The sequence below is a fragment of the Hylobates moloch genome, unplaced genomic scaffold, assembly GCF_009828535.3.
Source record: "Hylobates moloch isolate HMO894 unplaced genomic scaffold, HMol_V3 SCAFFOLD_3, whole genome shotgun sequence".
Taxonomy (NCBI): Eukaryota; Metazoa; Chordata; class Mammalia; order Primates; family Hylobatidae; genus Hylobates; species Hylobates moloch.
In genome coordinates this window covers 41,497,241-41,511,191 of record NW_026652278.1, presented here as the reverse complement: position 1 = coordinate 41,511,191, position 13,951 = coordinate 41,497,241, and the positions used below count along the sequence as shown (strand labels likewise).

The following is a 13,951-nucleotide window of genomic DNA, read 5'->3' as shown; positions in this document are numbered from 1 at the left end:
AAAATGTTTTCAAGGCATTAATAAGAGGAAAATGTAGAAAACAGAATAATCTAAAGTTCCAAGTTTCTTGGTGTTATCAGCTATGTATACATTGTTTAACAATCAATGACCTCAGAGCTTTTAAAGAGGTGAGTGTCTTTTTTTGGCTTAAGATATCAAAATGTTTATATACCAATTCATGAGATACAGAAAAAATAAAGAAGAAAGATATCAAAAGGTTGCTTTTAAGTCTTCAAACTACTTAGGTTTTATTCTAGGAATCTTCAATTTTGCAAAGTTACAAACTTTGATAAGGAAGAGTGAGGGTAAACAATCATCTTTCCTTGTCAGAGGGGAAGTGGTACTTCAGAATTCTTATTTATCTCTTTATAACTTGTAACAGACTCTAATTACAACATCAAAGATCTCAGAAAAGGAATGACAGGAAAACTTTTAATTTAAACAATATTGAATCTCTGTTATATTACAAAGCTACAATCTTTCAAAAAAAAAAAAAAAACTCTCTGGAAGTATCTTCTCTGAGTACGACTACGCTTCCTACTTCCCAAATGTAGCAGTAATAATACCTTATTTGTAGTGTGCCTTACTTCATCTGAATCCCACAAAAACAATGAGGTAGAGTAAATCTCCTAACTGCCCACTTACAGGTTTTCAGGCAAAGGCTTAAGGAGATTCAGAAACTTGCTCAACTAGATGCCATCATTACACATGACTTCTTCTCCAAGATCTAAGCCCTTACTTTTATCCTCTGAAAAAAGAAGACAATGTTACTACAAAAATTCCTTTCTTGAAGTTGTGGTATTTTGTCACAATAGATTAGTTTACATTTTCCAGAATTTTATATTAACAGGATCATCTAGCATGTATTCTTTTGTCTAGCTTTTTAACTTAGCATAATTATTTTGACAGTCATTTATGTTGCTGCATGTATTAACAGTTCATTCCTATTTATTTGCCAAGTAGTATTCCATTGTATGGATGTACCACAATTTGTTTATCCACAATGCTGCTTTGAATATTCACATATATGTCTTTGTGTGGACATACATTTTCATTTTTTCTCTTGGGTAAATTCCCAGAACTCCAGCATCATATGATAGTTGCATGTTTAACTTTACAAATTATTTTCCAAAGTGGCTGTATCATTTTATTAATACATTCCAAACAGCAGCGTGTGACACTTTTTAAAGTGCCAACATCACAAGATATTTAACAACTGAGAAAGGCCAGTAGGATCCAAAGACAGCGCATGCTTGCATGTTCCAAAGTCAAGTAATAGAAAGTATTTCATCCAGAGAAAAAGATTCACACAGAAACAACTGGAACCACATCTCAATACAGCTATGCTAGCTTATGTGATGACTTACAGGTGTGCTGTCTTCAATTCCATCAGGAAAGCACCTATCTAAACGTGGCTGGGCGTGGTGGCTCACAGCTGTAATCCTAGCATTTTGGGAGGCCGTGGCAGGCGGATTGCCTGAGCTCAGGAGTTCGAGACCAGCCTGGGCAACGTGGCAAAACCCCACCTCTACTAAAAATACAAAAATTTAGCCAGGCATGGTGGCATGTGCCTGTAGTCCCAGCTACTCGGGAGGCAGATTCAGGAGAATCACTTGAGCCCAAGAGGCAGAGGTTGCAATGAGCCGAGATCACACCACTGTACTCCAGCCCAGGCAACAGAGTGAGATTCTGTCTCCAAATAAATAAATAAATGTAACCAAATGACTTACAGGTGTGCTGTCTTAAATTCTATCAGGAAAGCATCTACCTAAATGTAACCAATGTGAGATAAACTTATATTTTGGAAACTAATATGTAAAGAAAGAAAGATCTTTAAAGGTAATAATAAGGCTGTTGCAAACATTCACAATAGCAGCTCATATGAGTATTATCTACAAATAAGGCACTATGCTAAGCGTTATAAAAATATATATATAACCACTTTACTGATTGCTATCTCCATTTTACAGGTGAAGAAATCAGAGGCAAAGAGGAGTTAAGAATGTGGCCTCAAGGCCATATAGCTTGTAAAGGGGGAATGGGATCTACCTAACTCCAGATGACGCTTTTGGCTTTGCTAATTCATTGCTGCATCTTCAAGTTTCACATGTCTTCCAGCCTGCTTCGAAGACATCTTCCTGGAACTGAATGATACTATTCCTTAAGAAACACTACTCCCAGTTTCTGCTTTTGTACCTATCAAGCAACTTTCCAATATTTATCTGTTTTCCCAAGCCCATTTTCTACTTGGAAAAAGAGAAACTGACCAGTCAGATGGAGTAAAGAACAGGCATGCTGATTTTGAACATTAATTTGAACATAAATTTGATTTATGTGATGAATCATGGAGGCACCAGTATCCTTTTCTAAGGATCAACATAATAGAGGAAAAGTCACCAAGTCAGGCACCAATCCTACACAAGACCACGAATGCTAAACCAACTCTACACCTAGAACAAACTTGTCGAACCTGCGTCCCGCAAGCCACATGTGGCCCAAGACGGCTTTGAATGCGGCCCAAACAAATTTGTAAACTTTCTTAAAACATTATGAGATTTTTTTGTGATTATTTTTTTTAAGCTCACCAGCTATCATTAGTGTTAGTGTATTTTATTTGTGGCCCAGGACAATTATTCTTCCAATGTGGCCCAGGGAAGCCACAAGGTTGGACATCCCTGACCTAGAATGTAAAAAAGAAAAAGAAAAAGGAAACACGAGCTACTACTAGTATTAGAAAAATATGGATGGTAGAACTACTACTACATATGTAGCTAGAAGAACTCTTAGCAGCCTTCCTTCTCCAATGGGAAAAATTAAAATACATTATGTAAACGTCAAGTGTTCTTGTTTAAAAGTAAGGAAGATTAAAATATTAAATTATTTTAATATTAAAATTATTATACAGTTAGGAAAAAATATATTACCTGATTAAGTAGAAGGAGTATATTGCCTCAGAACTAACTTTATTTTGTAAATATTAGACAAGTGGCAGGTCTTAACTGATGGATTGGAGTTTCTTCCCCCTACCTCCCCTTCTATATTCTGTAATACTTGAGGACCTAATATTTTGAGAAAGGCCAAAATTTGGAATGTGCCTCTTGGGTTCCTCCATAAAGGCTGGCCTGCCAATTCTTAATATTAATAGATTCATGGTCTTGAACAAAAAAAATCAGTAGACTCTTTGGTTTACACAAACCTTGCCAATTTTTCCACACCCTAAATGTCTGAAGGTTTACTGGTAACTCCTATTTGTCTTCCATAGTGGTATCCTATCTTTCTCTTCCAAGCTTCATTTTCTGTCTTCTAGATGACGTCAGCAGTGGTGATTCTTGGAGGAAGGTATAACTGAAGGGCATGCACTAGGAACACCAAAAAATGGGAACTTGGCCAATTCAAAGCTGGAAAGTAGTACTGAGAAGAATATATATTATGACATCTATCTTTCCCATAAAGTCAGGAGAACTGAGACCATATCTTTAGGAGACAGGTTTTGGTGAGGTCAAGAAAGCAAAAAAAGGATGGAAGATTTTTTGGGAAACCTAATGAATGGCAGCTTTCCACAGAGACCTAGGAAGCACAAATTCACATAGCAAAAAAGGGTAAGAAAGAAAGAACTACAACTGACTCTCATTTTCTTTTTTAAAAAAATTCAAACTGTCTCAATTTGCTATAATTTTCTTAGCCAATCCCTTCTTTTCTGAAAATACAGCTCAACTTCAACCTAGTCCCTTCGACAATCACAATTCTGAATTAACAATGTTTCAGGATTTGTTACTTCTTCTCAATTATTCCTTTTTTTTTTTTTTAAGATGGAGTCTCACTCTGTCACCCAGGCTGGAGTGCAGTGGCGTGATCTCGGCTCACTGCAACCTCTGCCTCCTGGGTTCAAGTGATTCTCCTGCCTCAGCCTCCTGAGCAGCTGGGATCACAGGCATGTGCCACCACACCCAGCTAATTTTTGTATTTTTAGTAGAGACGGGGTTTCTCCATGTTGGCCAGGCTGGTCTTGAACTCCTGACCTCAAGTGATCTGCCAGCCTCGGCCTCTCAAAGTGCTAAGATTATAGGTGTGAGGCACCATGCCCAGCGATCTCAATTATTCCTACATGAAGGTTGACAGAAAGGAAGAAGGATAGACCAGTCACGGACAAAAAGTGTTAGGGCAACAAATGGTAGGTATAAAAAGAAAGACCAGGTGTGGTGGTTCACACCTTTAATCCCAGCACTTTGGGAAATCGAGGTGGGAGGACTGCTTGAGGCAAGGAGTTCAAGACCAGCCTGGGCAACATAGCAACACTTTATCTCTACAAAATATAAAAAATAAATACATATTTTAAAAAAGAAGACAAAAATAATAGACAGGTGTGTGTTTGTGCATATGCTACATATGTAAGTCACCAGATGGGCTGGGATCAACTGTACAAAAAGGAAAACAAGGTTTATCCCAGCAAATTTGTCGAAGTCTGCAGGTCCCACAAGTACCTATATGGAGCATATTTTTGTTCTGATCATCTCAAGCTGGAGTCAACTTTGAAAGAAAACTGATGGTATGTAATGTAAACATCAAACTCTGGTTGTTTGTATAGTTTATTTTAAGGAGACAACAAGGTTCTTTGACCTTGGGCAGCAATCACAGAGACATTCAAAGATTGATGCACTCTGATATCTGTTGCAACTATGTGTAACTCATCAACATTTGTTATAGATATCAGCAAAATGGCCCTTTTGGTACTTAAAAAAAATTACAGAATAACAGTATCTTCATGCTGAAAACAATCATGAAGATTACCTAATAGCCCCCTTCTCTCAAGGATTGGAGAAATTGAAGCTAAAAGGGGGATTGCACAACATGAACAAAATGGAAAGAGCATAAATGAAATCTTGGATTTAAAAGCAGAGAATTAAAGAAAATCAAACCAAAGAGAATAAAAAGTTTTTAAAAAGAAAAATGTCTTTTAGCTCCTTTTTTTCCCCACAAAAAATCACAAACTATATCCTCTCCCTTTTGCAGAAGAGGATTCACATCATGTCAATTAGGTCTTTTCTGAGATACACACTCATTCCTTCAGGCAGACACACTACCATACTGTTCTTTTCTTTTACATTCAACTTTAAATCCCATAATCTAACGGAAGTCTTTTCACAATTAATTATTGCTCAAGTTCAACAAGTTAAGCATGTTTATTAATTCCCATCGCACTAGAAAAAAAGTTAGAGGCAGCATAATCTAAATTTAAAGTGACCTTTCATTTAGAAGTTAGAAAATTAAAGGTAGATACTTTGGAATTCTTATTGTCGCTAAGACCATCCCCCTAACCCTGCCAAAAGGAAGGGATACTAGCAATCTAGAAAAAAATATGCGTGGAGAGGCTTAGGACCTGCATCATCAAGCACTGCCAGTGGTTCTCAGAAGTACTCATTGATTGCATGTCAGAACCAAGGAGATGTGAAATATATATTTTAGAGATAACCTAAAACATGCTCTAAAGAACTCCAATGACATTCAACATACCTATTCAAGCAAGAGGGAAAGAAATAATATTGTACACAACCCTAGATTTATCCAGTATGTCTCCCATGTGTATTGAGAGTCAGCTTGTATATCTGGGAAGATGAGAGGAGACAATTTGATATCACTCATTTACTAGAGGAGAAAACTTAAATTCTGAAAGATTCAATGGCTCATATAGGTCCTTCTGAAAATGAACAATTTCCATTTAGAGACTGTTCTTCTGCAAAGGTATCTGATGCATTGACACTAGGAAGGAGAGCTGACACCACCCAGATTATTTCTTCTGGTGTTAATTAATATAATGACTTTCCAGTTAGTAAGTTTTTGCTGCTTTAGAACTTGATCCAACAATTATACTGACAAAACTGTTTCAAACCTGTAAAGCTGCTGACACATATACCATGCAAATTCCATTAATGGGAGACCCCTGGATGTCCAGCTTGAAATACCTGGCTATCTACCACAATGAAAAAATTCTGAGTTATGTATAAATAAGTTGATTTATTCATTCACATTACATTCTCTACCCCACTTCCTCTCTCCCTTCACCTACCTCCTTCATTCCTCCAACCCAATGGTATAGAGCAGCAGTTAGCAAACATTTTCTGTAAAGGGTCAGATGGTAAAAGTTTGGCCTTTGTGGGCTCTGCCTTTGTAGCACAAAAGTAGCCACAGACAATCCATAAATGAATGGGTGTGGCTATATTCCAATAAAACTTCATTTACAAAAACAGATCCAGCTTGCAGAGCTATAGTTTGCCAACCCTGGTTTGAAGCAGTAATTTTCAAACTTTAGCCTGAATCACAATCACACACAGGCTTGTTAAAATACAGACCTGTGGGCCTCATCCTTAAGTTTCTGATTCAATAGCCTTGTCATGGGGCCTGAGATTTTAATAAGCTCCCAAGCAATGTTGATGCTGCTGGTCCAGGGACCACACTTTGAGAACCACTAGTACAGAACAATGGTCTATACTCCTTTCAGCGGAAGGTTAAAATGTAACCAACAATCAAGAATGTAGAAGCGACATGCTGCAAACTTGACTGCTAATTTAATAGAATATTTCAAATGAAGACTTACTGTTAAGTGCCATAATATTATCTGTTCCTGGATGATGGAAATTTATCCCCATGCGTCCTAAAAAATAAAATAATTTTAAGCAAAAAGAATGCTTAATGTAATCATTTCAAACACATCTTAAAATATAAACATTACAAAAATCTAAAACAGATTAATCTATAACAATGCTATCAAAGGCCAAAGCAGTTACAACAGTTTTAAAAATAAAGTCATAAAACATACACACGAAAAGTCTTAAAACAAAGCCAAAGTTTCAACAACAAATAAAAAAAAAAAAAGAAGCTTATGTTATAATAGTCTGAAATTTAACACATCTCCTGCATTCCAATTTAAACATGCCAACTCCTTGGATTAAGCATTTTATTTAAACAACCATTTATACTGTACTTCCATTCAACCAGCAAAAAAAAAAAAAAAAAAAAAATAGATTCAAACAAGTATATAAATTTGAAGCTTAGAGAGAATAAAAAGAGAGGTTTCATAGTGGCTCAAAAATGCAATGCAATAATCAGAATGGCAACCAGAAGGAAGATGGTAAAATTCATATAAGAGATAGAATGGGGGAAAATGATTGGCCTAAAAATCTAGGGTTCTGGTGGCTCTCCCTAACACTAACTAGTGATATGACCTTGAATATAATGCTAATCTCCACATGTTCATCCTTAAGTCTATAACAGGAGTTGTAAACGTCTGCTGACACAGCTGGCTTCCTGTTTTTGTATGCTTCTGAGTTAAGCATCATTTTTACATTTAGAAAGGCTTGTAAACACAACCAAACCAAAAATAAAACAAAGAACAATATGTGACAGAGACCATGTGGCCCGTAAAGCCTAAAATATTTCCTCTTTAGCACTTCACAAAGTTTGCCAACCCCTGTCTATAAGATGTTAAGTCAGAAACAGATGCTTCAACTAATGGCCCCCAGGGGCAAGGATGGAAGATGCAGACATTTTTGTTATGTTTTTTTCATTAATTATTTGGGACAAGGAGGTGGATGTACCAAAAGGAAAATTAGAGTCTTATATGGAAAAAAAAAATGTACTTAGAAAGCTTTCTTGACCAAATTCCTTCAACAAAATAGTTATTGAAACAATGCTTTTGTGTAAAGCTAATATCTATAAACTTGGCTCTGCAAGGTTTTAATGTTCAATTATGTCAAGGGCTATCATGAAATTCTCAAAAAATGTTAATCTTATTTCACTACCATTGTTTAAATAAATGTCAACAGTATTTTGGGGAGAAAGTATACAGAAAAAGCTGGAGATAAGGTTAAAATGATTGATTTTTACAACGTACACAGTTTTATATTACATAATTGCAAAAGAGTCAGTCATCATTTGATAGTAAACTCCGTTACAGGGGACTGGAGGCAAATAGCATTATTAAGTTCTTTTTGCCCAAAAGGAAAGCATCATAGTAGACAAAGCAGGGCATTTGCCTTAAATAAAAAGGGAGAATCATGAATTAATAAACAAATGAAGTTTTTGCCTAGACAGGACCATCCTGACTTCTTATCGCTCCCCAGGCTACGATAATTTGTAAAAGGTCATTTCATATTAAGAGGTAGGGAAGGCCGGGCGCAGTGGTTCATGCCTATAATCCCAGCACTTTGGGAAGCCGAAGAGGGCAGATCATCTGAGGTCATGAGTTAAGAGACCAGCCTGGCCAACATGGTGAAACCCCGTCTCTACTAAAAATACAAAAATTAGCTGGGTGTGGTGGTGGGTGCCCATAATCTCAGCTACCTGGGAGGCTGAGGCAGGAGAATCACTTGAATTCAGAATGTGGAGGTTGCAGTGAGGCGAGATCGCGCCACTGTACTCCAGCCAGGGCGACAGAGCAAGACTCCGTTTCAAAAAAAAAAAAAAGAGGCAGGGATAAACAAAACCCTCCCATGTGAAGCGTCACTTGTATTGGTGTGTATGTATGTATTGAATGAGAAAATCTTAAATACATCCATAAATAAGAAAATCCACCAGAATTTGATGGATTCTGATAAAACTGTTCTAACTTTATCATGAAGCATTATAGAGCTTTCAATGAAAATTTTTAGTTTTTATTGTTTCAAACCTTATTAGGAGAAAAATGTTTCATCTCTCTCTAGTCTTGCAGAGACAATTTTGCTAGCATTTGTAATATAGTAAAATTATTTTCTTATATTAGATCATGTTTTCTATTAAAAAGCCATATGAGTAAAATCTAAAAGAATCATCTATTTTATTTTTTATAGATTTCATAAACCTTTTCATATTTACTAGAAGCTAATTATTAGGAATTTCAAAAACTACCCCATTGTTAAAAGATACATGTACTGTATCTACATATAATTGTTCTATGTGCCTCATGTTTTTTCAGTTCCTAAGTCATTTTAGAGTCCCTGAAAATTATAGTCGGCAACAAGTGGTATCTCCTACCACCACCTTGATCAGAACCTATAATAGGAAAAACTGTCACCAGAACAAGGCTTTGACTCAGTAGGGAGAAAGTATATTCTCATTTCAACTAGCTATCTCAATGTTCTCGCCATCATTTTTGGATAATCAAGACCTTATTTGGATTCATTATCATGAAATATTAATATCTATGAAAACTATATGTGATTTACTCTAAACCAGCTTTCACCCTTTTCTGGGGTATTCAAATATAACGGTAATTAGCCAGTCACTGGAAAGTCTACCTAAAAGCCCATCAAGACTTCAAAATCACTGCCCATCAGAACTTCAGGAAATCGCATATATGGAGGATCTTTTCAAACTTTAACCAAGGAATATTTAGAGGAGGGTGTGCTGTCTGAAAAGTTAGCAATATTCCCTAAATATTCCTAGAATAATAATAAAGAGTTATCAAGGAAATCATGCAAACCCGAATTTAGCTGATCCTTATTTGACTTCTTCTTTCCTGTGCCTACCATTTATGGTAAAGAATTATGTAGTTTACAACCACTAGATCAAATTAAGTTTTTACATGTTTCTATAACTACTTAGTTTCCCAAAAGTAAAGGGGTACCCTTTTTGTCCTCCAGAAGTTAAACACACCTACATGGATCCTTTTTGACCCTTTCGATGAGCTCCTAGAACTTTTCAGCTTGGAAAGATGAAACTGAAAGGAAGCTTGGTAGTTTTCAAATTATTATTCTCTATCTTACACTGATTACTTCCAACCTAAACTTTCTTATGATGCAGTAAAACAAGAGCCTTAGGCAGTGTTTTGCAGATTGAAGGTATCACTAATTGGTGAAAAGCAGAACACTTTTTACCTTTCCTGGTATTCTCTCTAATCTTTGACCTCTTTGACTTCAACAGGTCTCTGGATGAAAGTGAGCAACAAAAGATTTTATAAGAAACTCCAGGCTGGGCACCGTGGCTCACGCCTGTAATCCCAACACTTTGGGAGGCTGAGGCAGTCGGATCACGAGGTCAAGAGATGGAGACCATCCTGGCCAACATGGTGAAACCCCATCTCTACTAAAAATACAAAATAATTAGCTGGGTGTGGTGGCATGCGCCTGTAGTCCCGGCTATTTGGGAGGCTAAGGCAGGAGAATCGCTTGAACCTGGGAGGTGGAGGTTGCAGTGAGCCGAGATCGTGTCATAGCACCCCAGCCTGGAGACAGAGTAAGACTCCGTCTCAAAAAGAAAAGAAAAGAAAAGAAACTCTGGATCAAGAAGGCCAAATCCATCAGAATCAATTATCTAAATATAATCTAATTTTTCCCCTAACTAATACTGTAATTTTTTAAAGTGAAATCATTCACAGCATCTTTAAGCTAGTTTCTTTACCTCCTCCAAAAGTAATTTTTAGATTATAAAATGCAATATATTTTCATTGGAGAAAAATCACATAATGCAGAAAAATGGAGAAAACAAGCTCACCAAGGATAAGCACTGTTAACATTTTGATTTACAGTCTTCCAGGTTAGGGAGTGTATATGTGTAAAGGTTTCTTTTCTAAAATTGAAAATATTTCATAATTTTTTAACTTAATATATTGTATATCTTAAGTTTTACAGTTATTAAGGAATTTTGGAGGAAAATAAAATATATAACAGCAAAAGAAAAACTGATTCCAAATTCAGAAGAGGCCATTTCTTTTTTCTTCCCTTTGTCCAACAAATACTGCTGTTTAATCAGCTGCGAAAATAGAATCAAGTGTGTGACATCTGGTGATTTTTGTATAATGTAGTCTGGTGCTGCCAGCATGACATTTTGTCACCTGTCCATGGTCTGCTATTTTTAAATTGTTCTTGTCAGCTAGCTATCTTTTAAGTATAGTGTAAAATACAAGGTTTCAAAAACTGGAAGGCATACTTGGTTTTACTGAGTTAAATGATGCTGTGGAAATCTGAGACTGTGTCCCACTTTCCCCACTGCACAGGATCTGATAAATAGGGGTGAGAGGGGATGAAGGGAGAGGTTGGAGAATAGGGTTACATATGGTTATTCGTTCTGTTAAAATCAAAGTCTCATAAGCTCAATTCACATTCATATTTAAAACACTAGTTATATTAAAAAAAACCCTACGTCTATCATGATTCAAAGTTTCAGAATCCAACTAAATTCATGCTTTTATGAGTCTAAAATAAAAACTGAAATTTCTATTAATTCATAATTAATTACAAAAGTCATCTCTTCTACAATATGTTATGAGATAGGGAACAACTGCTGTACCTGCCTCTAATCACTCCCTTTGCTCTAAAAAGGCAAGTACTTCAGAAAGCTTCATGTAACAGAATGTTAGTGCCACGTTTCAGAAAGACTTACAGGTAAAATGCATATTCTACTGGGTTTTATTTCCCACTAACTTTCTCTATAAAGTTAGAGAGACATTCCTTTAGAAAAGTATCTTAAAAATGTAATACTGTGGCTGGGCGAGGTGGCTCACGCCTGTAATCCCAGCACTTTGGGAGGCCGAGGCGGGCGGATCACGAGGTCAGGAGATCGAGACCATCCTGGCTAACACGGTGAAACCCCGTCTCTACTAAAAATACAAAAAATTAGCCGGGCGAGGTAGCGGGCGCCTGTAGTCCCAGCTACGCGGGAGGCTGAGGCAGGAGAATGGCGTGAACCCCGGGGGGCGGAGCCTGCAGTGAGCCGAGATTGCGCCACTGCACTCCAGCCTGGGTGAAAGAGCGAGACTCCTTCTCAAAAAAAAAAAAAGTAATACTGTGATATGTAAAAATATCGTAAACTGTTTTTTAATCTCCTTTAAGGAAATTATAAACTTTGATACTATAATATTCTAAATGTGTTCCAAATAACCAATAATCAAAAGCTGTGAGCTTAGACCTGAGGTCAAATCCTAGTTTATTCACATACCAGTAGTGGGTAATTTTTGGCAAGTTGTTAAATATTTTGTGCCTCTGTTTCCTCATTTAATAAAGACTGTACTCGAGAACAATTAAATCACAATTCCCTGCCTGGCGTGTACTGGTTCACATCTGTAATCCAGGCACTTTGGGAGGCAGAGGCGGGCGGATCGCTTGAGCTCAGGAGTTAGAGACCAGCCTGAGCAACATGGAGAAACCCCGTCTCTACAAAAAAAAAAAAAAATACAAAAAAAAAAAAAAAATTAGGTGGGTATGGTGGCATGCACCTATAGTTCCAGGTACTCACGAGGCTGAGGTGGGAGGAGAGCTTGAGCCCGGGAGGTGAAGACTGCAGTGAGCTGAGATCGTACCACTGCATTCCAGTCTGGGTTACACAGATTATTATTATCAAAATAATAATCATCATCATCATCATCACCATCTTTATCTTTTAAAACTCAGGTGATTTTTTTTTTTTTTTTTTTTGAGATGGAGTCTCGCTCTGTCACCCAGGCTGGAGTGCAGTGGCACAATCTTGGCTCAAAGCAAGCTCCACCTCGTGGGTTCAAGCGATTCTCCTGCCTCAGCCTCCTAAGTAGCTGGGATTACAGGCGCCTGCCACCACATCTGGCTAATTTTCGTATTTTTAGTAAAGGCAGGGTTTCACCATGTAGGCCAGGCTGGTCTTGAAGTCCTGACCTCAAGCGATCTGCCCGCCTCAGCCTCCCAAAGTGCCAGGATTATAGGCGTGAGCCACCATGCCTGGCCGCTAAAAACTCAGGTGATTTAAATGCTATGCTTAAAGGATGATTACACAAATTAATGGGAGGGTACTTATACAAATCACTCAGTTTCTACTTACTGTCTCTGCCCCCAAGAATGTACAAAACAAGAACCATCACTTCTTGCTGACTTAGAACCTGCCTCCTAACAGTTTGTGTAATCTGCTAACTTTCAAACAAGATAAACAGATATGGGCTATCAAGGGAAATAACACAAAAATAGAACTGAGCAATAATTCAAGCCACAGAAGTAAATAAAGAGACAGTATATTTTTCTGGAACAAACAAGCAAATAAAATGTAATGAAGACGTATTTTTCTAAAATAAGAAGACCTCAAAATTCCGTAAGAGGAGACAAATTTTGTGAAAGGCTGTACAATACTAAATTTAAATTGTGATGAATAAAGAAAAATGCCTCTATAACACCAAAGGGGTGGCATTACCTCTTCCATTTTAACACCAAAGGGGTGGCATTATCTGCTTTAAAGCACTATTACTGAAAGATAAGCTATTTTTCTCTAGACACTCTCAGCATACTTTTGAAAAGCAAAGCTTTCAATATCAGTTCTCAACTGACACCTGTTCTTTTCATTTTTCAAATCTCAGTTCCACGAATGGTGACGGAAGAGAAAATTCAAATACACAAAAATGTTTTACTAGGCACGAACCCCCAATAGTCAGCCAGGCCTATTTTTCTGCTGTAAGAGGGAAATTGCATGGGATGAAGAAAAAGTAACTCCTCCCTGTTTTTGCCAAGATGCCTGCTATACTGGGCTTCCCCAGTCAGGGTATACGATCTTACTTCTCTGCTCAATGTGCTATAGTTGTATTTCCTTATTATCCTTCTGGAGTTGGGAGAATATGATTAATCAAACCTGACCTGATGACCATGAGTTTTCGGAGTGGTTCCATAGGAGCTTAGTGAACCTGCATCATAGGTAGAAAGTCAAGGAACAGCTATAAAGAAGATAATAGGGATGAATCTTTTTCGTTATCTCTTACCCCACCTCTCTCAATGCCATTAATCCCCTTAATCCTCATAGTTATGAAGAAAGTTGCATTTTCCTTCAATCCACTAGAAATGAGAACAGAGAACAATTGCTCCCCCCTACTACATCTGCTAACCCAAGGATTTCTGTACTTAGAAAAAGAAATAAGAAACAGGGCTAGGGCCAGTGGCTCATGCCTATAATCTTAGCACTTTGGGAGGCTGAGGTGGGAGGATTGCTTGAGCTCAGGAGTTCAAGATCAGCCTGGGCAACATGGCGAAAC

The 13,951-nt window shown here is 37.3% G+C and overlaps 1 protein-coding gene across 14 annotated transcripts in view; it reads right to left on the bottom strand.

Annotated features, from left to right (window-relative positions):
- CPEB3 (cytoplasmic polyadenylation element binding protein 3) overlaps nt 1–13,951 on the bottom strand; it is a 241,514-nt gene that overhangs the window by 124,820 nt on the left and 102,743 nt on the right. For 12 of the 14 annotated variants that reach the window (XM_032136767.2, XM_058436214.1, XM_058436213.1 and 9 more), the window contains exon 4: nt 6,593–6,649. The exons of the other annotated variants lie outside the window; for them this stretch is intronic. In XM_032136767.2, the coding sequence (XP_031992658.1) occupies nt 6,593–6,649 (57 nt within the window). The remainder of the gene's footprint in view (nt 1–6,592; nt 6,650–13,951) is intronic. 14 annotated transcript variants of the gene reach the window in all.